Source organism: Aegilops tauschii, chromosome 2 (genome assembly GCF_002575655.3).
Source record: "Aegilops tauschii subsp. strangulata cultivar AL8/78 chromosome 2, Aet v6.0, whole genome shotgun sequence".
Taxonomy (NCBI): Eukaryota; Viridiplantae; Streptophyta; class Magnoliopsida; order Poales; family Poaceae; genus Aegilops; species Aegilops tauschii.
In genome coordinates, this window is record NC_053036.3 from 32,884,294 (window position 1) to 32,911,542 (window position 27,249).

At 42.5% G+C, this 27,249-nt stretch overlaps 3 protein-coding genes across 3 annotated transcripts; all 3 read left to right on the forward strand.

Moving 5' to 3' along the window:
• Nucleotides 1–895: 895 nt before the first annotated feature.
• Nucleotides 896–3,029, forward strand: LOC109765928 (2-oxoglutarate-dependent dioxygenase 11-like). Its single transcript, XM_020324697.3, has 4 exons — nucleotides 896–1,194; nucleotides 1,335–1,582; nucleotides 2,206–2,527; nucleotides 2,734–3,029. The coding sequence occupies exons 1-4, from the start codon at nucleotides 904–906 to the stop codon at nucleotides 2,977–2,979; spliced, it is 1,107 nt and encodes a 368-aa protein (XP_020180286.1). The 5' UTR covers nucleotides 896–903; the 3' UTR covers nucleotides 2,980–3,029.
• Nucleotides 3,030–6,717: 3,688 nt separating this feature from the next.
• LOC109765929 (2-oxoglutarate-dependent dioxygenase 11-like) lies at nucleotides 6,718–10,564 on the forward strand. The gene is made up of 4 exons (XM_073506802.1): nucleotides 6,718–7,008; nucleotides 7,535–7,782; nucleotides 8,818–9,139; nucleotides 9,977–10,564. Exons 1-4 carry the CDS (start codon nucleotides 6,718–6,720, stop codon nucleotides 10,217–10,219), a joined length of 1,104 nt encoding a protein of 367 aa, XP_073362903.1. The 3' UTR covers nucleotides 10,220–10,564.
• Nucleotides 10,565–14,934: 4,370 nt separating this feature from the next.
• On the forward strand, nucleotides 14,935–19,178 carry LOC109765932 (2-oxoglutarate-dependent dioxygenase 11-like). Its single transcript, XM_045232796.2, has 4 exons — nucleotides 14,935–15,213; nucleotides 16,470–16,717; nucleotides 17,645–17,966; nucleotides 18,900–19,178. Exons 1-4 carry the CDS (start codon nucleotides 14,935–14,937, stop codon nucleotides 19,143–19,145), a joined length of 1,095 nt encoding a protein of 364 aa, XP_045088731.2. The 3' UTR covers nucleotides 19,146–19,178.
• Nucleotides 19,179–27,249: the final 8,071 nt, after the last annotated feature.

Consider the following 27,249-nt stretch of genomic DNA (forward strand, 5'->3'; position numbering starts at 1 on the left):
TATTAATTTTTTCGCATGGAATTAATAAATTTGTATGAAACAAGTTTGAAGCATGGTTACTTAGTTGTCAAAATATTAACTTCTGAAAATATATTCAATATTGGTCTTGTTTTAAAGACCTTGTCAGAAAAAATACATTTGTGCAAACAGAATGTAAATCAATCTTTTATTGTAACATGCATTAGGCATCTATTTATTTGAACGAAACTTAATCAGTAGAGAATATCATGTGAATGTATATTAGGTGAGACAGAAAACACTATAGCAGCGGTCCCACACAGCAATAACAAATGCGATGCATGCATGCAAAGGAGGTCCTCTCTCCACGCCCGCGCGCCCCAGTGTCGTGGGGTGTAATCGCGTATGCTCCAAATGCGTTCGTCTGAAACTCTGAATCGAACGGACCCATAGGTTATTTGCTCGCTCCAACTTCGCCCTCTGCCATTCACTTTGATGTTCCAAGCCGGGGTTATCTACGTCCGTTCCATCTCATTTTGTTTACACTGTATTCCGGGCCGGCGTGCAGTGGTCTCTACTGCATTTCTGCTGCAGTTTAAACACCGTGAACCAAGCGTTTTACAGTTGGAGGGCACACTGATGTCATGCATGTGGGGTGCAAAAGTATTCTATCCACGTAAAATTCGGCCGTTAGCCGCCGGCCATTATTTAGCCTCGATCGGTGCGTCCAACTGCATGGATCGGAGAACCTCAGACGAGCCGATCGAGGAATCATTGAGCTCGATCAGATCCAAGAAAAAAGATTACTGCAAGTTGCGAGCACTAACAATCTTGCACTCTATAAGTAGCCTGGACGGCTCAATGCCTGGTCAGATAAGCAGGCAGAGTAACTGGAGTAGAGTGTGCAGTGTAGACGTGTGGCAGAGAAGTAACTTGCGAGTGATCATGGAGGTGGAGGCGAGGAGTGGTGGCAGCAGCGCCAGCGAGGGCAGATGGTCGCAGTCAGGAACGTCGCTCCCCGTCAGGAACGTCCAGGCGCTGGCGGCGTCTGCCGGCCAGGTGGCGGTCGACGCGATGGAACGGTACATCCAGCCGGGCGTCGACGGGGACACGGTTCTCGCCGAGCACTCCGATGAGGTTCCGGTGATCGACCTCGCCAAGCTCCTCGACGCCGAGTCAGTGGAAGTGGAGGCCGCCAAGCTCAGATTTGCCTGTGAGGACTGGGGCTTCTTCCAGGTGCGGTTTAGTAAACTTTTCTAATTTTAACAGCATACTTAATTTTCTAGATATTTATTACTAGATCCAGCCATTCCATTGCTAAAAATAGAAGTCCATATGTAAAGCAAGACTACTTATCTAATCTCTACAATCTATAGGTTGTAAATCATGGAATACCAATTGAGGTCATCGCGGGTATGAAGCATGACATTCAGAAGTTCTTTCAGCTGCCCCTCGAAGTTAAGAATGCATATGCGCAACGAGTAGGAGATCTTCAAGGTTATGGTCAAGCGTTTGTTCTCTCGGATGATCAAAAGCTAGATTGGTCAGACATGTTTGGCCTCTTTTCGCAGCCACCTCAGGCCCGTGATATGAGTTACTGGCCAAACCAGCCTCCTAATTTCAGGTTAGTTTGTTTGTGTTTGAAACATATTATATTTCTAGATGGATAATAAAGGTAAATTGAAACTATTTCTTTCTAATCAAATCATCAAATTAAGAAAATTATTTAAATATGTCCGACTCGAGAATTGAATCAAAATTGGATTCCTAAAAGTTCCGGTTTGTAACATGTAATCATTTGGTTAACGAAGAACATGCCAAATCTTTAAATGAACGGGACATGTTGCTTTCATTGCCATAATTTGCATGTTTGTGAGTGGGACATTTGGTTTAATTGAATAATTTCTTGATCAAACATATATGTTGAGCAATTTACTGAAATATGAAAAAGAGAGGAACTAATGACATTAAACTTTTCTGCAAAATAAAATGAACTACTTTACCAGGGTAATATTTTCGTATAAGTATCTATCAATTGATTTGATAGTGTTCATGGTGTGCCCAACAAAGTACAAGCATGCCAATGGCTAAACAAACAACAAAATGTGGTCTGCTTGTTCTATTTATACTTTACACTAGCAAATGATATCCCCTAAAAATTAATGCCAAGTCAGGTCACTAAAAGTATGTAGCTATTTAAATTTCTACAAATATCTAACAGTAACACATACATTTTTTTAATCCTAGGAATTCTATTGAAGAGTACTCTTCCGAGTTGATGAAACTCAGTCATTCTCTTGCCACCTTTATTGCCAAAACAATAGGTGTTGATCCTGAATTAATGGAAGACAAGCATGTGGGCCAGTTTCTGAGAATGAACTACTACCCTTCATGCACAACCACGCCCGAAAAGGTTTTAGGTTTCTCACCGCATTCTGATGGATCTTTTATAACTATCCTGCTAGAAGTGAATGCAGTTCAAGGCCTACAAATTAGAAGGCATGGTGCATGGATCCCAGTAAAACCACGGGGTGATGCATTATTGGTAAATGTGGGTGACTTCCTTGAGGTATGGTTTTAAACCTAATTTTGGATTCTAGGAATGAAACACAAACAATTTAGAATTGAGAGTGTTTTATTGACCCGAGTGATAATTGAGTAGTGTAGTGGGAGATGTTTCATAAACAGTATGAACATATTACACTAGTTTCAAACTACCTTATATAAGGGAGGAATTTCGTATTTTATTTAATTAAAATTAATCATTGGTTACAGATTATGACAAATGGGAAGTATAAGAGCATTGAGCACAGGGTCACCATAAATGCCCAGAAGGAGCGACTATCCATATCAGCATTTCAAGTTCCAAAGTACGATGGAATAATTTCACCAGTTTTGGGCAGTACCGAAGAGAAGGTGTTATACAAGACAATGAGAGTAGAAGAGTATGGAAGACTTTATTTGTCAAACAAACCAGATGGAAAGAGAACCCTTGATTATGCTAAGTTATCCCAAATATAAGGCTTATGTACTCTACTTCATTTACTAGATAATCTATCATCAAATGAATTTTGATGCTTCCTTTACTCTTTTGAGGGAAGTTTGATCCTCAATGTAGTAAGCAGATATATTTATCATCACTGAGACATTTGTTACTTCATTTAAATCTCTCCATTCATTTTATGATAATATATATGTATTCTAAAATTCTTCTTCTACTACTTCAGTTTTTCTAGATGTCGCCGATGATTTTTCTTTTGAAGATTTGTTCATGATTATTTGCTTGCAAGTGAATCCGTTGAAATGAGAGGCACAACCATATGTAAGTCGACTAGTACTTCTAAACCTGTGTAGGCTAACTATTTGTTGGCATGGTATTTGAAAGATAACAAAATTAGCATGAATTCAAACTTCAATCATTGCCATAAAAGAGGATTTCTTCCACTGTTATATACCCTGAATAGGTGATTTGCATCCATTGTGCTTTCCACCTCTGTTGTCCCCATGCTCGAGTCATAACTCACATCTTTCCTTGCTTGAGTCACTACTCACATCTTCATAAGTCACCTCCATTTTCTCCCATTTCAGAGATAAGCTGGCTATTTCTTTTCCAGGTGGATATTTTTATCATAACAACACGGGAACTTTAGGATTTTGGGTATCAAAAATGGCTCCATTGTCTAGATATACATGTGTGTTCACCAATGAACATGATAATATGTTTTGGAATATACTTTACACATAATAAAAAACATGTATTTTTTGGGTATCGTGGCAACATGGGAAGTGTAAGTTGACAGACGGTCCACACATCATTGATTATTGGAGTTGCCCAGCTCATTTCAATCTCAATTATTATTTTGCCTCACCTTTTTAGAAAGTTTGGTTTTTAAATGGAATTATAAAACTTTCAACAATTTAGTATAGGTTTGTGAATATCTTGGGAATCACTTTGCCTAGCCATCTGAAAGTTTGGGCTATTTTTGCAACTTTCAGCCAATTTTGGATAAAAGTTTCAAACCAATTAATAACGGAGTTTGCACTAACCGATATTTCAACAATTCCGATCTCAACCCTTGTGCTGCTCCCCTGGGATGACTTGGGTGACGCCCTAAAAAACCCAATGTTACCACTTCTTTCCCATCATCCTTGCTCCTGGAGAGAGCTTGCTTGTGTGGTTTCTGTGGATGGTTGCGGCAAGGCTCTCTCCTCATCCAGATCATGAGTGACTGTGTGGCATAATCGTGCTTGTCGGTTAGGTGTTCCGAAGACCGGCTGGTCCGATAACCGTTTGATGATGGGAAGCGGTACCCTTGTGCTTCATCAATCAGATCTAGGGTTAATAGCTTGTGGTGGAGGCCACATTGGTCGTGCATGATGAGGTAGATGGGGGACACGAGTGGCTTCGACTAGGGGTCTGGCCACTTTCCGCCGACATCAGGAGTTGGCTACTATTATAGACGTGACCCAGTTCTTATCCTCCCTCCTCTTCTCCTAACCTAGCACCTATGCATTTCAAATTCCAGTTGTGCTCATCCGGAGCTAGTCGGGTTTAGATCTGGCTGGACTTCATGACAATATGGATCCTAGGGTTGCGCTTGTTAGCCAGTATCATACCCCCAAGGCCTTAAAAAGGTCTCTACTATCCTCACGCTTGCCAGAACGAGGTAGTTTGGATCCAGGCTGGCATCCCTATTTGGTGGAAAGTTGCAATGCCCCATCCCTATTTGGTAGAAAGTTGTGATGCTTGTGGGCAGGGCTCACAACCCAAGTGAGGGTCGTCAACCATGACTGTGAAGGCGCGTGGGTGCTGCCGATTTGCATTTGGTGGTGGTTGTCCGGTGGTTATCTTGGCAATCAACCATGCCAAGTCTGGAGGCAGATAACTCATGTCGTTGCGAAACCTAGTCCAACTTCAGTCCGTCTAGCTGTGTGACATTCACGAATGCCATCCCCTCTTTGAAGGCATCATCACAGCCGCTCTATGACCTCATTGGTGCTCTCGGTGAAAACACCATATTTTTGGATTAAAGGGTGGTGACGCTCATCCTACCCGTCCTGCGCACCGCCTTGGACTTCGGTTCCTTGTTATCCCGAGTGTTGCTAGTTGGCAAATGTGGCTTTGTATGGTTGAGACCAGGCCTGATGAGATAAGGTGTTCTTCTTGGGTGATCATATCGCTCGTCCGCATGACACGTTGTGTTCTTCGTGAACTCCGGGATGCTAGAATTGATGTCTCTTGTCAGCATGAGACGTGGTCCTGTTCAGTGACAAAGATTGTCGGCAGGATGGTGTGTCCTTGTCGGTTTGGTTGTTCCGTTCTTTGCATCAACGACTCAGCCTTCTGAGATGGTGCTACTTCACCCTTGTGTTTTCTTCGGCATGGCTTACCCCTTATTCTGCATCCCTAGTTTAGTTGGTTAGGCTTGCTTGAAATAGACTTTTGCCTTGCTTTATAAATAAAGCACCAACCCAAGTCCATACAATAATTCGTCCAAGTGCGTGTAGACCTTTGTGTAAGCCAGTTGTCATAATCTTGTCGCGTGTGTGTGGACCTTTGTGTAAGCAAGCCGTAGCACATTGTATTTTTTTCGTTGTTTCAGGGACATCATTAATTAATTTACCCGCAAAAGATGCATTATTAATGTCGGGCCTGAGCTTTCTTTCACATAACATAAAGTTCGCCCTCGAGTGACAAGGATTATGGAGTCCCTATATGATGCATTTAGCGTCAAGTTGTCGGGCTTCAGCACAGGGGAGTGTCCGAACTAGGCCAACCCATTTTAGCGCGCACTATAGAGATCACTTTACCTGCTCCGTTGCCTGCAGTGGTTGGAACACTGTAGCAACCTGACGCTATAGACATCATGTTTTAAAATTTTGACAACAATTTTTGAAAACACCAACATTTGTTGAAAATTCAAATATTTTGTGTTTTTTTTGAAATTTTTGAACAACTTTTGGAAAAGCGAACAATTTTGAAATTTCTAACATCTCTTCAAAAGCGTGTACAATTTTAAAAACTTTGAACAATTTTCGAAATTTCAAACAGTTTTTAAAGAAATACAAACAATTGTTGAAATTCCGAACATATTTTTGAAAAAGCGAACCATTTTTAAATCCAATAGTTTTTAGAAAATTTTGATATAATACTCTTTTTGGAAAAAAATTGTTTTCTAAAAGAAACAGAAATAACTAAAAAAGAAGAACCCGAAAACAGCAGATAAAAAGAAAACTAGTTCAAGAACCTTCTAGACGGTTCCCCAAACCCAGGTCCTGTAGTATGTTAGCTACCTATATATATAATGGGCTTGCCCATTTTACATCGGTCGCTGTCTTCTTCTCTGTGTGAAACGCGGAAGTTTTGCTCAATTAGTGATTTCGGTCAAATATGATTCTCCAGGGATGGGAGATGACTGCCTGTACAAAAGCCTGTTTTAACCACGGCACAGCGGATCTGCAAGTGTATCAGTGCAAAACTATTCCAAGCCTGTAAAATTCGGCCATTAGCCGCCGGGGCATTCTTTTTAGCATCGATCGGTGCGTCCAAACACATGGATCAGAGGGCCCTCCGGACGAGCCGATCGAGGAATAACCATTCGCATCTTCTACCTCCTTTCATGTAACATGGCAGCGTAACTATCACTCTTCTACAAATAATAGCCTCATCGGTGGCTGGATCCTTCTCTACAAATAAGCAAGCAAAAGTAAGCTAACTATCGAGAGCGCCAAGACGTAGTGAACAACATTTCTGTACTGATGGAGGTAGAGGCAGCGAGAGCGAGTGACAGCGTCAGCGAGAGCAGGTGGTCGAAGCTGGCTGTGACGCTTCCCGTCAGGAACGTCCAGGCCCTGGCGGCGTCCACCGGCGAGCTGACGGCCGAGGTGATCGAGCGGTACATACAGCCGGACATCGACGCTTTCGCTGTTCTCGACGAGCACTCCGACGAGGTTCCGGTGATCGACGTCGGCAAGCTTTCGAGCCCCGAGTCCGTCGAGGCAGAGGCCGCGAAGCTCAAGTTTGCCTGCGCGGAGTGGGGATTTTTTCAGGTGCGTCACTCAAGTAATGAACTTAACCAGTTTAATTTATATGTCCTCACTTGTATCATACATACATGAAAGAAAAAGTGTTCTTCTTTCTAAAATTTAAGGCGACTTTTCCAGAATATTTCTAATTTTTTAATGTTTGCTTATTTATTTTATTTTCTGATTATTCAGATTTATTCGCACTTGCCAATATTACGACTTTCTTGCCTTGAATGTTTTTTCTTTTATATATATATTTGTTTCGAATTTATTCAGTTTTTGTGCAACTCGAATGCCACATGGGGGAAATCATCATGGCTTTATTTGTTATACTACTTTTGATTGTGGCCAGGGTACAAATTAGTCATGTTTCAAAAGTTGAAGGTCAGATATATTTGGTATCAGAGTTCAAGGACAAAATCTGGAACCAGTCTAGTGATAGAAAATGTATACTTTTCTCAAAACATTAATGACTAGATTCAATCATTCCATCCTTCAAAAACTATGTTTGATAAAGCATGACTGTTTGTCCAACTTTTGAGTTTTGCAGGTTGTAAATCATGGAATACCAGATGAGGTCATCATGGGTATGAAGCATGACATTCAGAAGTTTTTTCAACTCCCCCTCGATGTTAAGAATGCATATGCTCAGCGGCAAGGGGATCTTCAAGGTTATGGTCAAGCGTTTGTTGTCTCTGATGATCAAAAGCTAGAATGGGGTGACATGTTTGCGCTCTTCGCCCAGCCACCCGAAGCCCGTGATATGAGTTACTGGCCATGTGAACCCCATACTTTCAGGTGAGACTTTAATTTGTATGTTTGAGATATCTATATGGATAAGAAAGGAAAATAAAAACGCCTTCCTTCTTTTCAAAGAATCAAGTTTAGCAGCTTACTTAATTTGGCCCAACACCCGAGTTCAATGGTGATTAGATTTCTAGAATTTACAGGATTGACTTAGTTACACATAATTTTTTTATAAAATGGACAAACATGTCAATTTTGAGATAAGAGCATGTTTTCCACTGCTACAGTGCGCCATTTTTGTGAGTGTGACCTTTGAAACATGATTTTGACATTCTATGTAATTTTGAGGTAAAAGCACGTTTTTCACTGCTACCATCTGTTACGTGTTCATTTCGTGTAAAGCATTTATTAGCCTCATAACATAAACTCATAGGCCAAAGAGGAGGAGTACCAAAAATTTATGTTGGCCTTATTTTTTTGTTATTTTTTATTGTTATGCATCTCATCAATTCAACAGCAACGCAGATTGAGATGTTCACTTCTTTGACCCTGAGTACCCTTTTACAATTCATACACACAACACTTTATACTCCTAACTATGCTAAGGACTCAAAGTAGAGTAGTAAACTTCTAAGATATTTTCTTTATATTTGAACATTGGTATAGAAATGACACCAACCCCACCAAGTTAAATTAGACATTGCCACAACAACCTACAAATAATTTGTTGCCTTTATTGTTGATGTCCTACCTAGCCCTGAATTTTTTTGTTGAATCCAAAAAAAGTTATTTATGGAACTTTTGTATTGAAAAACTCATAAATCTAAAAATCTTACAGAGGAACTAACAAATATTAAGTATTCTGGCAAAAAAATAATTGATATTAAGTCTTTCAGGGTAATATTTTCATCATGAATAGCTAGCAAGAGAGTCTTTTTATGGTACATGGCAACGCATAACAAAAATTCAGGCCGAGGTGTATAGTTTGTACTTGGAACTAACACAACTAAGTCCGGTCATATAAAGCCCAAATTATTTCAATATCTATCAATGGCATCAATAACATTATTCTTCTTTTGATCCCAGAAATTTTATTGAAAAGTACTCTTCGGAGGTGATGAAACTTGCTCATTCTCTTGGCGTCTTCGTTGCAAAAACACTAGATCTTAATCCCGGATTGGTTGAAGACAAACATGTGGCGCAATTTCTCAGGATGGGCTACTACCCTCCATGCACGCCAATGCCAGAAAAGGTTCTAGGCTTCACACCGCATTCTGACATGTCCTTTCTAACTATTCTACTGGAAGTTAATTCAGTTCAAGGCTTACAAATTAGAAGGCATGGTGCATGGATACCCGTGAAACCATGTCGCGACGCACTATTGGTGAATGTGGGTGACCTTCTTGAGGTATGCTTCTTGAGACATGTTAAGTTAGTCATACAACATCTCAAACTAAATGTTATATAAAATAGGGAAATAATGTTTTTAGAATCCTTATATGTGCCTAGTGAAGAGAAAAACTCAACTCCGTAAGTTTTTTGACTGACAAACTTTAACACGCCCAAGCACATTGACCAAATGAAAGCGGTTATATTTGGCTTGCCATTGGGTATTAAGTTTTTCAGCCACCCGAGATAGTAAAAGTACTTCTCAATTCATTTATCACATGTTACGTTATTAATTGTAGCACATTGTATGCCACTCCAGAAAAATAACCACGATTTTGGGTTAGAGTTGTTTCTAAATAATTTTGAAGTTAGAGAGCAAAAAAGTAAGATGTCCACCCAGCCAAACAAGTGATGCATCAACCACCTTTGTAGCCCTCGCCCAGTATCAAGCCAACGTTGCTCAGAAAGCTCATTATAGGCCACATAAAAGACTCATTCTAGTTTCTCTTTAATCAAGCTACTTGAATACTATTGTTCCTTTTCTCTTATTGTCATTCAGATCATCTTACAATAAATGAAAAATAGTTCGCTAATGTTCAATAATTTCCGTACTACTTCTTTCTATTTATTAATTCCAAGAAAGCTTGATCAAATAAGACAAAAGGTACCTTTTTTCTAGAGATTAGGGGTGTATTCTAGGCATAGCAATAGTTGAATGTTGTATAGGGAAGTTTTTCTTAGACAATGTCGTGTGTAGTTCTGAAACTACTTTCAACTTTATATGAGGAACTGTTTTTCGAGGATATAGATGAGCAACTTGATATTTGTCTAATTTAGTTTACTTATTTGTTTATAGATTATGACAAATGGGAAGTACAAGAGCATTGAGCACAGGGTTACCATAAATGCCCACAAGGAGCGACTAACTGTGTCTGCATTTCACCTCCCAAATTATGATGGAATAGTTTCACCAATTTTGGAAACTAGAGAAGAGAAGTTGTTATACAAGACGGTGAAAGTAGAAGAGTATGCAAGACTTTTTTTCACAAACAAACTTGAAGGAAAGAGAGCCCTAGATCATGCAAAGTTATCCCAATAAGGATTGTCTACTCTAATTTATCATTCTAGACATGCACGAAGAGGTTATCCCAATACAGAAGACACTGAAAGTAGAAGAGTATTCAAGACTTTATTTCTCAAACAAACTAGAAGGAAAGAGAGCTCTGGACTATGCAAAGTTATCCGAAATATAAGGATTTTCTACCGTACTTTGTCGTTCTAGATGAGCACTCTTAAAATACTATTTGATGATTAATGGATATATGTTTCTCACCGGGACTAATCACCGAGATGTTTGTTACTTCATTTGAATCTCTTCATGTATTTTCGGATATACATATGCTGAATTTCTGTCACAATTGTGATGATACTTGGAAGACGAAAACAGTTTCATCCCAGCAAGAAGGTTGGCGCCAAAGGGAAGATGATAATAACAAATTGGGAAACAACAGCCCCAATAGCCACCCAACCGATTGTTGGTGCTTATTCTGGTTAACCGGAGCTACAACCATCTCATTTATGGTTACGCTCTGATCTTGTAGAGTAGAGTACTTGACCTGTGCCAGAGTATTGCTGCTGCCTGTAGTACAAAAGACTGTAAAACAGACCGGCCTGCAGATGGGCTCAGCAGGCGTTCTTGGTTCCAAGCGGGCATTGTTTAGCGTCGTTACGTCCAAACGTAGGGATCAGAGGACCTTCCGGTCAAGCCGATCGAGGAATCATCATTCACATCTTTCTTGTGAGACCGCAGTTTAACTAATAATTCCGTTCTGTTTGATCGAATCAAACAGAAAAAGATTAGCAAGTTGCAACCTCAACTAACAGTTATATACTAATAGCTAGCGTATGGAGTCAGAAATGGCTATACTACGTAAGAAAGATCAAAACGAAGATTAGTATATTGCGAGAGTCTGGAGTCAGCATTTTATAAAATTGCGAGAAAAGATAATCTCGAAGTCAGCTGATGATAAGCATCCAGAGGAAGCTGCGATGCACCTAGTTACACCAACCCGGTGTAAAATATGCTTTACTTGCTGTATAGACTTCGTCCAACGGATCTGACAATTTCAGATCCGTGTGTATCTTTATATATCTATGTGTCTTCACGCTTTCATAAAATTCATAATTTGTGAGGCACTGGCTTTGTATATTTAGAATCACTGGTAGGACCTTGATTCCTCAGACTTACCTACTTCGTCCAACGGCTTCCAATAAACTTTTATAATAGATCCAATACTTTTCAAAAATATAATGCGGAATGCATGAACAAATAAGCGAGCAAAAGCAGAGCACGACATACTGAGAACTACTTCCTCCGTTTCTAAATTTTGTCTTTCTAGAGATTTCAACAAGTGATTACATGCGGAGCAAAATGAGTGAATCTACACTTTAAAATATGTCTATATACATCCGTATGTGGTAGTCCATTTAAAATCTCTAAAAAGACAAATATTTAGAAACGGAGGGAGTAACTAGTTGCATGGAGGTGGTGGAGGCGCTGAATGGCAGCACCAGAGATCACAGAGCTGGGAACGTTCAAGCTCTGGCGGCGTCCACTACTGGCGAGCTAACGAAGTGACTAATATAATCGACGATGTTTTTCTTTCCATTTTTACTCTTTACCCTTAAGGGCATCTTCAATGACCCTCAAAGCAGCCACATCCATCAGGACTGAGCTGTCGGGACCCATTCTTCTATCCAACGTGGTACCCTGTCGGTCCGCGGAGCGGTCCGTACGTCTGTTTTCCCACAAATCAGAAGCAAACTGGGGGAGGGGCCTTTGCGGGGTCCAGACCGTCGTCATGTAGGACTCGGACACCCCCAGTCCACTCAAATCCCCCATCCTGGTCCACTTCTCTTCCACTCCGTCCCTGCTCCCTTGCTTTGCATCCACACCCTTCTCATCCTCCGCCGCTGTTGTACCTCTTCGGCCGTCGCCTAGACATCGTAGGACATCACAACCCCCACCAACGCTTCCGCCATCCACCCAGGATCCCTCTGCCCACTGCCGACAACATCCATGGTGGACCCCACGCCCGGCAGGTGTTCGGTCAAATGTGATTGAGCTTATTTTCGAGTTCCATGTTGTTTTCTAGATTAAGCACGATGGTGGGGTACTCGGTGGAGAAGGATGAGTTATTTTGTGCTGTGTGGTTGGCTGTATCTACAGACTTTGTAGGCATGAACTCAAGGGGCTTTGTCTTTTGGTGGCGCATGCATGGTTCGTTTCATGCATGGAATCACTTTGCGCCCTAAGGTATGCACATCATCAATGAATGCAATGTGAGGTCGTTAGGGCATAGATGGTACACTATTAAGATCATGAAGTTTTGCAGCGCGGTTAAAATGTGTGGAGGCAATGTGGCCATTGCTCGCATCCATGGAGATCAAAAGTTTGCTTCTTGTCGCTCTACATGTTGGTTAATTCATTCATTCACTCAATGCCGCTCTACAAGTTGTATAGCTTGCATGCTCGGCCATGATGTACTACAAGACCGAGGACAGGCCATTCACGCACATACATTGTTGAATGGGACTCAACGGGTAGCCTGCGTGGGAGGACATGTGCCGGCTCTGATTATTCTAGTACCGCTCAATTTGAAATTGATCATATGGGAAAACTTGTTGAACATCCGGTAATCTTGTTGAATTTGAACTATTCTTGTACTAAAGATGTTTGCATGCTATTTATCGTTCATGCCTACAGTGTTTACTTTTGTCGTGTTTGATGTAATTTATCCGGTTTGTTGAAATCCCGTTTGAAATGTTTGCGACGGTTGAATGTCCGGCTCTCACATCACTTCTTACTGATTGATCCCCACCATTTCGCAGACGGATACAGTGTTTGATATGGACGTCACATTGAAGATGGTATATCAGTTAAAAATACTTCAGAGTGATGGTGCAAAGGCATGTTTGAATCACGCCACCGCAGATCTGCAAGTGGCCAGTGCATTAAATTCGGCCATTAGCTGACGGGCATATTTTTTAGGAAAGTGTTTGGGGCCGGGGCACTGGCGCAAACATTGGGCCGGTCTCCCCTTCCTCGCGTCTCCTTCATGGGCGCGCGGAAGCCCTCTTCTTCTGCCCCCTCCTCCCCACCCCTTCCCCATCCATTCCCCTCTTCCCGAGCTGCGACTGGGCCACCACGAGCTACTTCGCCGGCGGCCAGGCTCCCCTCGCCGACTGCCATGGCTGCCTGCCTTCATGGCCAGATCCATCCCCTACCTCAAGCCTTCACGCGGGCGCATCCCCTCCCCCCTTCCCCCTCCCCCCCTTCCCCCTACCCCCGGGCTGCGACTGGGTGACCACGACCTCCATCGCCGGCGGCCAGGCGCTCCCTCGCCGGCCGCCATGGCTGCCTGCAGCCATGCCCGGATCCTCCCGCGTATACAAGTGTTGCAACCGTCACCTAGAAAAGCTTCAACAGCCGTTGGAAAAAGCTTCAACCATAGACATAGAAAGCTTCAATGGCATTGCACAACAAGGGAAAGCTGCAACCGTTGTTGGATTTTGCTACTACCGGCAAAGCTTTTTGCTACATCCATCAGGCAGAGCTACGACCTCGCGAGGACGACAATGTTTTTTTTTGCTGCAACCGTAGCAGGCTTTTGCTACTACCGTTGGAGGTTTTTGCTACATCCATTAGATAAAAAAGCTTCAACCAGACAACGAAATACAGGAAAAGTTACAACCGTTTTGACAAAAAGCTTCAACCCACAGATGAAAAAGCTTCAAACAGAGATTGAGAAAATCCTCCTCAACAACGACCATGGCGTCTATCTGTGTTTTTGTTGCAACCGCAGAGTAAAAAGCTGCAACCCTTTGTGAAAAAAGCTTCAAGCTAGGTGAAAAAAGCTTCAATTGGCACGGTGGAAAGCTTCAATCCGCGAGAAAAGCTTCAACAGGCATAGAGAAAAGCTTCAACCGATGAGATAAAAAGCTTCAACCTGACTCGCCAATGGCAGCGAGCAGCGATGTTGAGAGCTGCGTCGGCGACACGACAGTCCAGCGACGACGGCGGCTGCTAGGTGCTGCGACGACAAGGGGTGCCGGTGTGCTTCAAGACGGCGCCATTTTTTGCTACGAGGGGGCGATGGGGCTTTTTGCTGGACCACGGGGGGCGACGGGGACGGGGACGGCGGCCGGCGGCGACAGGGACGGAGAGCGCATCCAGCAGCGTGGGACTAGGGGGGAGGAGGTCCAGGTGAGGGGGCTAGTCGCCGGCGACAGGAGCGGCTGGGGTGAGGACGCGGTGAAGAAGAAGAGGAAGAAGTCAACGCGGGGGAAGGGGGCTCGAGGAACAGATCTGACGGCTCAAGCTCGCGGATCGGACGGCTGGGCCTTGGCCGGCCCAACGATTGGGCCGGTGCACCGGCGCAGATCACTACCCTATTTTTTAGCATCGGCGCTTCCCGGACGAGCCGGTCAAGGAATCATTCGCATTTTCTGAGTCCGAAAGATATAATCGTGGTCGACTTTCATGGTACTTTCTCTGTTTTATATTAATTGTAGTACTAAATCAGCGACAACCAATACCAAACGGAGGGAGTACGCTCTACTCTGACCGTCCGTTCACATCGTGATGTGTGCACATGTAATCATCACATGCCCACCTTCTGTCCGCCCCAGCGTCATTAGCAGGAGTTGACATTACATTTCAGTTAACAATCTGCTACGGAGTATATAATAGCCTGATCGATGGCTGTAACCTGACTAGCGAGACCCGTCGTGGAGAACTAGGTAGCTACACCGATGGAGGCGGAGGCAGCGAGTGGTAGCGCCGGCGGGTGGTCGAAGGTGGGAACATCGCTTCCCGTGACGAGCGTGCAGGCTCTGGTGGCGTCCGCCGGCGAGCTGACGGTGGACAAGATCGGACGGTATATCCAGCCGGACATCGACGCACATGCCGTTCTCCCTGAGCTGTCCGACGAGGTTCCGGTGATCGATCTCAGCAAGCTCTTGAGCGCCGAGTCCGCTGAAGCAGAGATCGCCAAGCTCAGATTTGCCTGCGCGGAGTGGGGCTTCTTTCAGGTACTTGAGGCCAATATTAACCGACCACTACAATTTATATTTCTTCATAATGGGTATTGTATCTCCGTGGGCAACCTGGAGACATTTGGGGTCTGGGTCTTTACCTTCGATCGTAGAGATAGTCTTTTTTTGGTTGTTGTTCATTAGGATAGTTGATGAGATACTTGAAGCCCGACAGACTTTACGAGTAAACAAATAATTTTGTTCACCCAGCTTGTGTTTTTTTTTACCAACTAGGACAATGCCCGTGCGTTGCGACGAGATATAAATATTCTAGTGTGTTAACTCGTGATTTATCTGCCCTTATTAATGTGATTGTCCAAATAAATGTTAATCAAATCTGTCCGTGATCTACCCTATAGTCTGATGATAAATTTGATAAGTAAATTAAAGTGGAATTGATGCAAAAAAAACAAGTAAATTAATGTGATTGAGCGGTATACTGGGAAGCTGTGGTCAAATATGGCAAGGTGAAAAAAAAAACCAGCTGACAATGGAGACATGGTGGAGGGGGAAACCGGTTGACGAAAAGTTCCGCCTAGCAGGAAAAGAAACGCTACTTATTTTTTCAGTAGTATATAGAGATTTATTCTAAACTCGATCTCTAACCTTGCCCTCCTCAGAAAATATTGTTGGATTTAAGAAATTGTAACGTCTATAATGTGGTAGTAATTGAGATTGATTCAAGACTCACTTGTAATATCTATTACTTCAAAAGGTCTTACAAATTCTTAAATACGACATCTCTTGTAAATTTGAGGATGACTGATCCTATATAAACCTGATCATTGGTTATTTATGGTTTCATTTTCTATATTTATTATTATCAACTTAATATTCCAAATATCTTCAGTCACTTTTTTAGAATATTTCTTTTTAAAAATCTCAGTTCATATAGTTATTTTTTGAATTCTTAGATTTATTCACATCTTCCAATTTTATTACTTTCTTCCCTCGAATGCTTTTCCTGGTATTTTTTCATAATTTATCATACTTTTGTGCAACTCGGTCATCACATGGGGGAAATAATTGCAATTTGTCATATTGCTCCGATTGTCGTTAGGGACCAGATTAGCCACTTTCAAAAGTATAGGGTCAAAGATATCTAGTATTGGATTTCAAAGATAAAATCCGGAATTAGTCTAGAGAGAAAAACCATACTTTTCTCTACATATTAGTTTGTAGATTCATTAATTCCTTCCCTTGAAAATGTGTTTGATAAAGCATTATTGTTTGTCCAACTATTGTGCTTTCAGGTTGTAAATCATGGAATACCGGATGAAGTCATAATGGGTATAAAGCAGGACATTCAAAATTTCTTTCGACTCCCCCTCGAAGTTAAGAATGAATACGCTCAACGCCTAGGGGATCTTCAAGGGTATGGCCAAGTGTTTGTTGTCTCTGATGATCAAAAGCTAGAATGGGGTGACAGGTTTGCCCTCTTCATTGAACCACCCCAAGCTCGTGATATGAGCTACTGGCCAAGTCAACCTCATACTTTCAGGTCAGACTTTGTATGCTTGGGATATCTAAATGTATAAGAAAGGAGAAGGAAAATGCCTGCTACCTTCTATTCTATGCACCAGATTAAGCAAATATATTAATTTGGCAAAGGCGCTCAAGTTGGTTCGAGATTGGATACTTAAACCTTAGAAGATTGACATGGTTGCATGTGATCTTTTGGTAAATGGATTGACCGTGTCAAGTTTTGAACTAAGAACTTGCTTTCACCGATATAGTGTGCCATATTTGTGGTGTGGTCTTTGAAGCGTCATTTTGACATTTATTCATCTTCTTATGCATATGATCCATCTGTTGTGTGTTTATTACATTATTACATGTAAAAAATGCATTACCCTTTTAATATACACTCATACTCCAAAGAGAAGAGTACCAAACATTTATGTTGGCCGTATCATTTCATTCCTTTCCAATGTTACGCATCTCTCAAAGTAAACTACTATGATATAGCTTTTACGTTTATGCATAGGTATAGATATGACACCAGCCTCACCAAACTAAATTAACCTCACAACAACCTAGAAAAGATAGTTGCGTTTATTGTTGATGTTCTACCTATCCCTAGACAATTTGGTTGAATATTGTTCGTTATGAAACTTAGAAGTGCAAATTTTACTAAAATCAGCCATAGGAACTAATGAATATTATTTGTTCTATGAAAAACAAATTGATATCAAGTCTTCTGGGTAAAATTTCAGCATCAATATCCAGCAACCGAGTTTTTATGGTTCATGGTAATGACCAGCAAAGGGCCGACTAGGGGACTATACAAGCAATGAATTTTTTATTGGGCTTGTTATTTGTACTTGGTACAAAAACAAGCTAGGTCTGGTCATATAAGTCCAACATATTTCAATATCTACCAAAGCCCATCATTAACAGAGAAACATTAATATTTTTATGATCCCAGGAATTGTATTGAACAGTACTCTTCAGAGGTGATGAAATTCACGCGTTCTCTTGCCATCTTGATTGCAAAAACACTAGATGTTGATCCGGAATTGGTGGGAGACAAACATGCGTCTCAATTTCTCAGGATGAACTACTACCCTCCATGCACGTCAACCCCAGAAAAGGTTCTAGGCTTGTCACCGCATTCCGATGGATCTTTTCTAACTATTCTGCTAGAAGTTAATTCAGTTCAAGGCTTACAAATTAGAAGGCATGGTGCATGGATTCCCGTGAAACCACATTGTGATGCACTATTGGTGAATGTGGGCGACCTTCTTGAGGTATGCTTCTAAAGACATATTAACCTAGTAGTATAGCATCTGAAACTAAATGGTATAAAAATTAGTAAAAACTTTGCAATCCTTATATGTGTTTGGGTGGGAGAAATCCTCAACTTCATAACTTACTATCTCCTTTATGAAACTCTAAGATACAGATGTGCTTACACGCTCACACACCCATCCCTCTGACACCAATTGAAAGTGCGTATGTCCGACATGTCATCTTGTGCTAAATAGCTCTGCTACTTGGGTTTGTAAAAGCACTTCTCAATTGATGTATCACATATTAAATCGTTAATTTTACCAGGTCATATGCTGGTCTAGAAAAAATAAGCAGGATTTTTGCTTAGGGTTGTTTCTAAATGTTTTGGGAGTTTGAGGGCAGAAAAAGTACATTGTCCACCTAAGCAAACAAGCGAGTCATCGAGCCACCTTTGTAGCCCTCACACAACATCTAGGAAACTTAGTTGAGAAAGCTCATTCTTAATTGAAGAAAAGACTCATTGTTTTCTCTTTGTACAAGGTACTAGGTTATTGTTCCTATTCTCTGGTTCTCAATAGGATTGTCTTGTAATAAATGAAAATCAGCTTGTTAATATTCAATATTCAATAGGATTATGTTGCAATAAACGAAAATTAGCTTGTTAGTGTTCAACATTTTTTCTGCTGTCTTCTTCTATTTTTTCTGTAAATTCTTTATCAAATAAGACAAAAAAAATTAAGGCCTTACAAGCGATGTCATCTTTTTCGGGGGATGGACGGTACACTCTAGACAAAGGAATAGTTGAATGGTGTATATATTACTTTTCCCTAGACAATGTCATGTGTAGTCTCAAACTACTTCCAATTTTATACGATTGAGAAACTACTATTTTCAAGGATATAGATGAGAAACTTGATATTTGTTGAATCCAATCTATTTCTTATTTATAGATTATGACAAATGGGAAGTACAAGAGCATTGAGCACAGGGTCACCATCAATCCCCACAAGGAGCGACTATCCATATCAGCATTTCAAATCCCAAACTATGATGGAATTATTTCACCAATGTTGGAAACTGCAGAACAGAAGATATTATACAAGACAATGAAAGTAGGAGAGTATTTAAGACTTTATTTCTCAAACAAACTAGAAGGAAAGAGAGCCCTGGATTATGCGAAGTTATCCGAAATATAAGGATTTTCTACTGAACTTTGTCGTTCTGGATAAACACTCTTAAATTAATATGTGATGCTTCATTTTAATGGATATATATTTCTCACCAGGACCAATCGGCGAGACGTTTGTCATTTTATATGAACCTTTGCATTTATTTTCAGATATACATGTGATGAAATTCTTCATCGGGTACACTTGTAATACTTGAAAGACGAATATAGGTTTATTTCAAATATCTGTTCCAAACCATCCATCAAGATAGGTGGTGCCAAGCGGAAGATGAGAATTATGGATTGAGAAATACAACTGCCCCATTAGCCACCAATCAATTATCGGTGCTTATTTTGTTTGACTGGAATTACATCCATCTCGTTATGTTGATGTTGTGATCTTGTAGACTTGACTTGTGTGCTGCATTTTTGTTGCTTGAACTATCAAACACCATAAACAACTGACTTGCAGATGGCCTCAGCTTAATTTTGTTTTTGCTTAATGTAATGCCATGTTTTAGCTAATACTTAGAGACACGTGCTGTATATTGGGTCTCCGATGGAGTATTAGTCATAGATGTTGTTGGATAACGGTTTATATACACAAGGGCCTAAGAGCATCTCCAACAGGCACACAGTTGCGCGCCCGCTAAATTTGTTTTTCAGCGCCGAAATAGCTTTTTAGCGCACGCAGGAGAGTGTTTAATTTGCTTTACCAGGCGCTGAAAAATTTAGCCGCCATAGCACCAGCAGGCACTGCAAAATATAACGTTTCGAGCCCAAAGCGTGTATCGCCGGAGTGGATCTCCGCATAATACACGCTGGAGGGGTGGAGGCGGCCGCCGCGGAAGCCCGAGCTGCTCCGGGGGCGCGGCGGCATGACAAGGCGCTGGAAGAGGCGGGGGGAGAAGGCGCAGTGGCGGCAGGGAATTGGAAGAGGCGGGGGAGAAGGCGCGGTGGCGGGGCACGGGAAGAGGCGAGGAAGAGGCGCGGGGGAGGGAAAGGGTGGCAGTTGGCGGGCGCCCGCGCGCGGCTTTTAACCAGCGCGTTGGACGACGCGCGCAATGCCGCTTTTAACCAACGCGCTGGACGACGTCCAGAGGAAGCTGCGATGCACCCAGTTACACGACCCCCAATGGTGTAAAATATGCTTCACTTGTTGTATAGACTTCGTCCAACGGATCTGACAATTTCAGATCCGTGTGTATATTTATATATCTATATGTGTCTTCATGCTTTCACAAAATTCATAATTTATGAGGTATTACTGGCTTGGTATATTTAGAATCACTGATGGGACCTTGATTCCTCACACTTAACTTAAGCCACTATGCTAAATAGTGTTCCATTGGAAAACTTTCACGTCCAGATTTCACCTTGAGCCCGTGGATCCGCCTCCCCTCTACCTGTCGCTCCGACGGCCGGTGGCGGGGAGGGGAACCTCGGTGTCTCCGCTCCGCTTAGTAGTTGAGGTTAGGGCATTTAGTCCACGCAGGTGCGGCGCTCGGGTGGATGATGGTGTTTCTTCTTCGAGTTTGTCTTCCAGGTTTCGACCCCCTCGAGTTTGTTCGTTTGGACATAGTCGATGGAGCTCCGCACGGGATTCCTACCATCTCCTTGGGACGGCGAGGTTAGGGTTTCTCGTCATCTGGCCAGATTTGGTGTTAGGTGCTTCAGATCTACGCAAGAATTCGACGACGACGGTTGTGGCTCCAGGACGCTGGTCCTTAGGAGCACGTGCATGATGGCTTCCTATCTGTGATTGATAAGGTCAAGCTGGGTCCGGTAGGTGGTGACAGCAGCCCATCGACGGCTCATTCTGAAGGCAATAGTGGTCGTTTGATGGTCTCGGAATCTCGATGTAATTTTTATTATGTTTAAGATTTTTAGGCTTCCGTTAAACTTTTATAATAAATCCGATCCTTTTCAAAAATATAATGTGGAATGCATGAACAAATAAGCGAGCAAAAGCAGAGCACGGCATACTGAGAACCTGCATGGAGGTGGGTGAGGCGCTGAATGGTAGCACCAGTGAGATCACAGAGCTGGGAACGTCCAAGCTCTGGCGGCGTCAACTAATGGTGAGCTGACGAAGTGACTAATATAATCGACTGTGTTTTTCTTTCCATTTTTACTCCTTACCCTTAAGAGCATCTTCAATGACCCACTAACCAGCCACATCCATCAGGACCGAGCTATTGGGGCCATTCTTCTATCCAACATGGTACCCTGTCGGTCCGCGGAGCGGTCCGTACGTACGTTTTCTCACAAATCAGAAGCAAACTGGATGAGGGGCCTTTGCGGGAGTCCAGACCGCCGTCATGTAGGACTCCAACACCTCCGGTCCACTCAAACGCCCCATCCTGGTTCACTTATCTTTTACTCCATCCCTGCTCCCCCTTACTTTCCATCCACACCCTTCTAGTCCGCCGCCGTTGTTGTACCTCTTCGGCCGCCGCCTGGACATCGTAGAACATCACAACCCCCACCAACACTTCCTCCGTCCACCCAGGATCCCTCCGCCCACTACCGACAACATCCATGGTGGACACTGATACGTTCATTTTGCATCATGCTTTTATATCGATATTTATTGCATTATGGGCTATTATTACACATTATGTCACAATACTTATGCCTATTCTCTGTCATTTTACAAGGTTTACATGAAGAGGGAGACTGCCGGCAGCTGGAATTCTAAGCTGGAAAAGGAGCAAATATTAGAGACCTATTCTGCACAACTCCAAAAGTCCTGAAATTTCACGGAGGCACGTTTTGGAATATATAAAAAATACTGGAGAAAGAATCAACCAGAGGGGGCCCACACCCTGGCCACGAGGGTGGGGGCACGCCCTACCCCCTGGGCGCGCCCCCTGCCTCGTGGGCCCCCTGGCAGGCCTCCGGTGCCCATCTTCTTCTATATGAAGTCTTTCACCCTGGAAAAAAAATTAGAAGCAAGCTTTCGGGATGAAACACCGCCGCCACGAGGCGGAACCTTGGCGGAACCAATCTAGGGCTCCGGCGGAGCTGTTATGCCGGGAAAACATCCCTCCGGGAGGGGGAAATCATCACCATCATCATCACCATCGATCCTCTCATCAGGAGGGGGTCAATCTCCATCAACATCTTCAATAGCACCATCTCCTCTAAAACTCTACTTCATCTCTTGTATCAAATCTTTGTCCCAAAGCCTCAGATTGGTACCTGTGGGTTGCTAGTAGTGTTGATTACTCCTTGTAGTTGATGCTAGTTGGTTTATTTGGTCGAAGATCATATGTTCAGATCCTTTATGCATATTAATACCCCTCTGATTATGAACATGAATATGATTTGTGAGTAGTTACGTTTGTTCCTGAGGACATGGGAGAAGTCTTGCTATAAGTAGTCATGTGAATTTGGTATTCGTTCGATATTTTGATGAGATGTATGTTGTCTTTCCTCTAGTGGTGTTATGTGAACGTCGACTACATGACACTTCACCATTATTTGGGCCTAGAGGAAGGCATTGGGAAGTATTAAGTAGATGATGGGTTGCTAGAGTGGCAGAAGCTTAAACCCTAGTTTATGCGTTGCTTCGTAAGGGGCTGATTTGGATCCACATGTTTAATGCTATGGTTAGGTTTACCTTAATACTTCTTTTCTAGTTGCGGATGCTTGCAAGAGGGGTTAATCATAAGTGGGATGCTTGTCCAAGGAAGGGCAGTACCCAAGCACCGGTCCACCCACATATCAAATTATCAAAGTAACGAACGCGAATCATATGAGTGTGATGAAAACTAGCTTGACGATAATTCCCATGTGTCCTCGGGAGGGTTTTCCTTCATATAAGAGTTTGTCCAGGCTTGTCCTTTGCTACAAAAAGGATTGGGCCATCTTGCTGCACCTGATTTACTTTCATTACTTGCCATCCGTTACAAGTTACCTTATCACAAAACTATCTGTTACCGATAATTTCAGTGCTTGCAGAGTATACCTTACTGAAAACTGCTTGTCATTTCCTTCTGCTCCTCGTTGGGTTCGACACTCTTACTTATCGAAAGGACTACGATAGATCCCCTATACTTTTGGGTCATCAAGATGTTGGGGAACGTAGTAATTTCAAAAAAATTCCTACGCACACGCAAGATCATGGTGATGCATAGCAACGAGAGGGGAGAGTGTTGTCCTCGTACCCTCATAGACCGAAAGCGGAAGCGTTAGCACAACGCGGTTGATGTAGTCGTACGTCTTCACGATCCGACCGATCAAGTACCGAACGCACGGCACCTCCGAGTTCAGCACACGTTCAGCCCGATGACGTCCCTCGAACTCCGATCCAGCCGAGTGTTGAGGGAGAGTTTCGTCAGCACGACGGCGTGGTGACGATGATGATGTTCTACCGACGCAGGGCTTCGCCTAAGCACCGCTACAGTATTATCAAGGTGGACTATGGTGGAGGGGGGCACCGCACACGGCTAAAAGATCAAGCGATCAATTGTTGTGTCCTTGGGGTGCCCCCTGCCCCCGTATAAAGGAGCAAGGAGGGGAGGTGCGGCCGGCCAGGGAGGAGGCGCGCCAGGAGGATTCCTACTCCCACCGGGAGTAGGACTCCCTCCCTTCCTTGTTGGAATAGGAGAAGGGGGAAAGAGGTGGAGGAGAGGAAGGAAGGGGGGGGCGCCGCCCCCCTCTCCTTGTCCTATTCGGACTAGGGGGGAGAGGCGCGCGGCCCTTGCCCTGGCCGCCTCTCCTCATATCCACTAAGGCCCACTATGGCCCATTAACCCCCGGGGGGTTCCGGTAACCCCTCCGGTACTCCGGTAAAATCCCGATTTCACCCGGAACACTTCCGATATCCAAATATAGGCTTCCAATATATCAATCTTCATGTCTCGACCATTTCGAGACTCCTCGTCATGTCCGTCATCACATCCGGGACTCCGAACAACCTTCGGTACATCAAAACATATAAACTCATAATATAACTGTCATCAAAACGTTAAGCGTGCGGACCCTACGGGTTAGAGAACTATGTAGACATGACCGAGACACGTCTCCGGTCAGTAACCAATAGCGGAACCTGGATGCTCATATTGGCTCCCACATATTCTACGAAGATCTTTATCGGTCAGACCGCATAACAACATACGTTGTTCCCTTTGTCATCGGTATGTTACTTGCCCGAGATTCGATCGTCGGTATCTCAATACCTAGTTCAATCTCGTTACCAGCAAGTCTCTTTACTCGTTCCGTAATACATCATCCCACAACTAACTCATTAGTTGCAATGCTTGCAAGGCTTAAGTGATGTGCATTACCGAGAGGGCCTAGAGATACCTCTCCGACAATCGGAGTGACAAATCCTAATCTCGAAATACGCCAACCCAACAAGTACCTTTGGAGACAACTGTAGAGCACCTTTATAATCACCTAGTTACGTTGTGAAGTTTGGTAGCACACAAAGTGTTCCTTCGGTAAACGGGAGTTGCATAATCTCATAGTCATAGGAACATGTATAAGTCATGAAGAAAGCAATAGCAACATACTAAACGATCGAGTGCTAAGATAACGGAATGGGTCAAGTCAATCACATCATTCTCCTAATGATGTGATCCCGTTAATCAAATGACAACTCATGTCTATGGCTAGGAAACATAACCATCTTTGATCAACGAGCTTGTCAAGTAGAGGCATACTAGTGACACTCTGTTTGTCTATGTATTCACACATGTATCATGTTTCCGGTTAATACAATTCTAGCATGAATAATAAACATTTATCATGATATAAGGAAATAAATAATAACTTTATTATTGCCTCTAGGGCATATTTCCTTCAGTCTCCCACTTGCACTAGAGTCAATAATCTAGTTCACATTGCTATGTGATTTAACATCAATGGTTCACATCTTTATGTGGTTAACACCCATAGTTCACATCAACATGTGACCAACACCCAAAGGGTTTACTAGAGTCAGTAATGTAGTTCACATCGCTATGTGATTAACACCCAAAGAGTACTAAGGTGTGATCATGTTTTGCTTGTGAGATAATTTTAGTCAACGGGTCTGTCACATTCAGATCCATAAGTATTTTGCAAATTTCTATGTTTACAATGCTCTGCACGGAGCTACTTTAGCTAATTGCTCCCACTTTTCAATATGTATCTGGATTGTGACTTAGAGTCATCCAGATCGGTGTCAAAGCTTGCATCGACGTAACTCTTTACGACGAACTCCTTCTCACCTCCATAACCAAGAAATATATCCTTATTCCGCTAAGGATAATTTTGACCGCTGCCCAGTGATCTACTCCTAGATCACTATTGTACTCCCTTGCCAAACTTATGGTGAGGTACACAATAGGTCTGGTACTCAGCATAGCATACTTGATAGAATCTATGACTGAGGCATAGGGAATCACTCTTCATTCTCTTTCTATTTTTCTGCCGTGGTCGGGTTTTGAGTCTTTACTCAACTTCACACCTTGTAACATAGGCAAGAACTCTTTCTTTGACTGTTCCATTTTGAACTATTTCAAAATCCTGTCAAGGTATGTACTCATTGAAAAAAAAAACTTATCAAGCGTCTTGATCTATCTCTATAGATCTTGATGCTCAACATGTAAGCAGCTTCACCGAGGTCTTTCTTTGAAAAACTCCTTTCAAACACTCCTTTATGCTTTGCAGAATAATTCTACATTATTTCCGATCAACAATATGTCATTCACATATACTTATCAGAAATGCTACAGAGCTCCCACTCACTTTCTTGTAAATACAGGCTTCACCGCAAGTCTGTATAAAAACTATATGCTTTGATCAACTTATCAAAGCGTATATTCCAACTCCGAGATGCTTGCACCAGTCCATAGATGGATCGCTGGAGCTTGCATATTTTGTTAGCACTTTTAGGATTGACAAAACCTTCTGGTTGCATCATATACAACTCTTCTTTAATAAATCCATTAAAGAATGCAGTTTTGTTTATCCATTTGCCAGATTTCATAAAATGCGGCAATTGCTAACATGATTCGGACAGACTTAAGCATAGATACGAGTGAGAAACTCTCATCGTAGTCAACACCTTGAACTTGTCGAAAACATTTTGCGACAATTCTAGCTTTGTAGATAGTAACACTACTATCAGCGTCCGTCTTCCTCTTGAAGATCCATTTAATCTCAATGCCTCGCCGATCATTGGGCAAGTCAATCAAAGTCCATACTTTGTTCTCATACATGGATCCCATCTCAGATTTCATGGCCTCAAGCCATTTTGCGGAATCTGGGCTCATCATCGCTTCCTCATAGTTCGTAGGTTCGTCATGGTCAAGTAACATGACCTCCAGAACAGGATTACCGTACCACTCTGGTGCGGATCTTACTCTGGTTGACCTACGAGGTTCGGTAGTAACTTGATCTGAAGTTTCATGATCATCATCATTAGCTTCCTCATTAATTGGTGTAGGTGTCACAGGAACTGGTTTCTGTGATGAACTACTTTCCAATAAGGGAGCAGGTACAGTTACCTCATCAAGTTCTACTTTCCTCCCACTCAATTCTTTCGAGAGAAACTCCTTCTCTAGAAAGGATCCATTTTCAGCAACGAATATCTTGCCTTCGGATCTGTGATAGAAGGTGTACCCAACATTTTCTTTTGGGTATCCTATGAAGACGCATTTCTCTGATTTGGGTTTGAGCTTATCAGGTTGAAACCTTTTCACATAAGCATTGCAACCTCAAACTTTAAGAAACGACATCTTAGGTTTCTTGCCAAACCATAGTTCATACGGTGTCGTCTCAACGGATTTAGATGGTGCCCTATTTAACGTGAATGTAGCTGTCTCTAATGCATAACCCTAAAACGATAGTGGTAGATCGGTAAGAAACATCATAGATCGCACCATATCTAATAAAGTACATTTACGACGTTCGGACACACCATTACACTGTGGTGTTCCAGATGGCGTGAGTAGTGAAACTATTTCACATTGTTTTAACTGAAGGCCAAACTCGCAACTCAAATATTTTACCTCTGCGATCATATCGTAGAAACTTTTATTTTTGTTACGATGATTCTCCACTTCACTCTGAAATTCTTTGAACTTTTCAAATGTTTCAGACTTGTGTTTCATCAAGTAGATATACCCATATCTGCT

Bases quoted from the DNA above. Each gene is read 5' to 3' on its own strand.
- LOC109765928 (XM_020324697.3), top strand. From the start codon at position 904: ATGGAGGTGGAGGCGAGGAGTGGTGGCAGCAGCGCCAGCGAGGGCAGA. The intron at 1,583-2,205 runs GTTAGTTTGTTT...TTTTAATCCTAG, and splicing joins AACCAGCCTCCTAATTTCAG to GAATTCTATTGAAGAGTACT. The intron at 2,528-2,733 runs GTATGGTTTTAA...CATTGGTTACAG, and splicing joins ATGTGGGTGACTTCCTTGAG to ATTATGACAAATGGGAAGTA.
- LOC109765932 (XM_045232796.2), top strand. From the start codon at position 14,935: ATGGAGGCGGAGGCAGCGAGTGGTAGCGCCGGCGGGTGGTCGAAGGTG. The intron at 15,214-16,469 runs GTACTTGAGGCC...TTGTGCTTTCAG, and splicing joins CGGAGTGGGGCTTCTTTCAG to GTTGTAAATCATGGAATACC. The intron at 16,718-17,644 runs GTCAGACTTTGT...TTATGATCCCAG, and splicing joins AGTCAACCTCATACTTTCAG to GAATTGTATTGAACAGTACT.
- LOC109765929 (XM_073506802.1), top strand. From the start codon at position 6,718: ATGGAGGTAGAGGCAGCGAGAGCGAGTGACAGCGTCAGCGAGAGCAGG. The intron at 7,009-7,534 runs GTGCGTCACTCA...TGAGTTTTGCAG, and splicing joins CGGAGTGGGGATTTTTTCAG to GTTGTAAATCATGGAATACC. The intron at 9,140-9,976 runs GTATGCTTCTTG...ATTTGTTTATAG, and splicing joins ATGTGGGTGACCTTCTTGAG to ATTATGACAAATGGGAAGTA.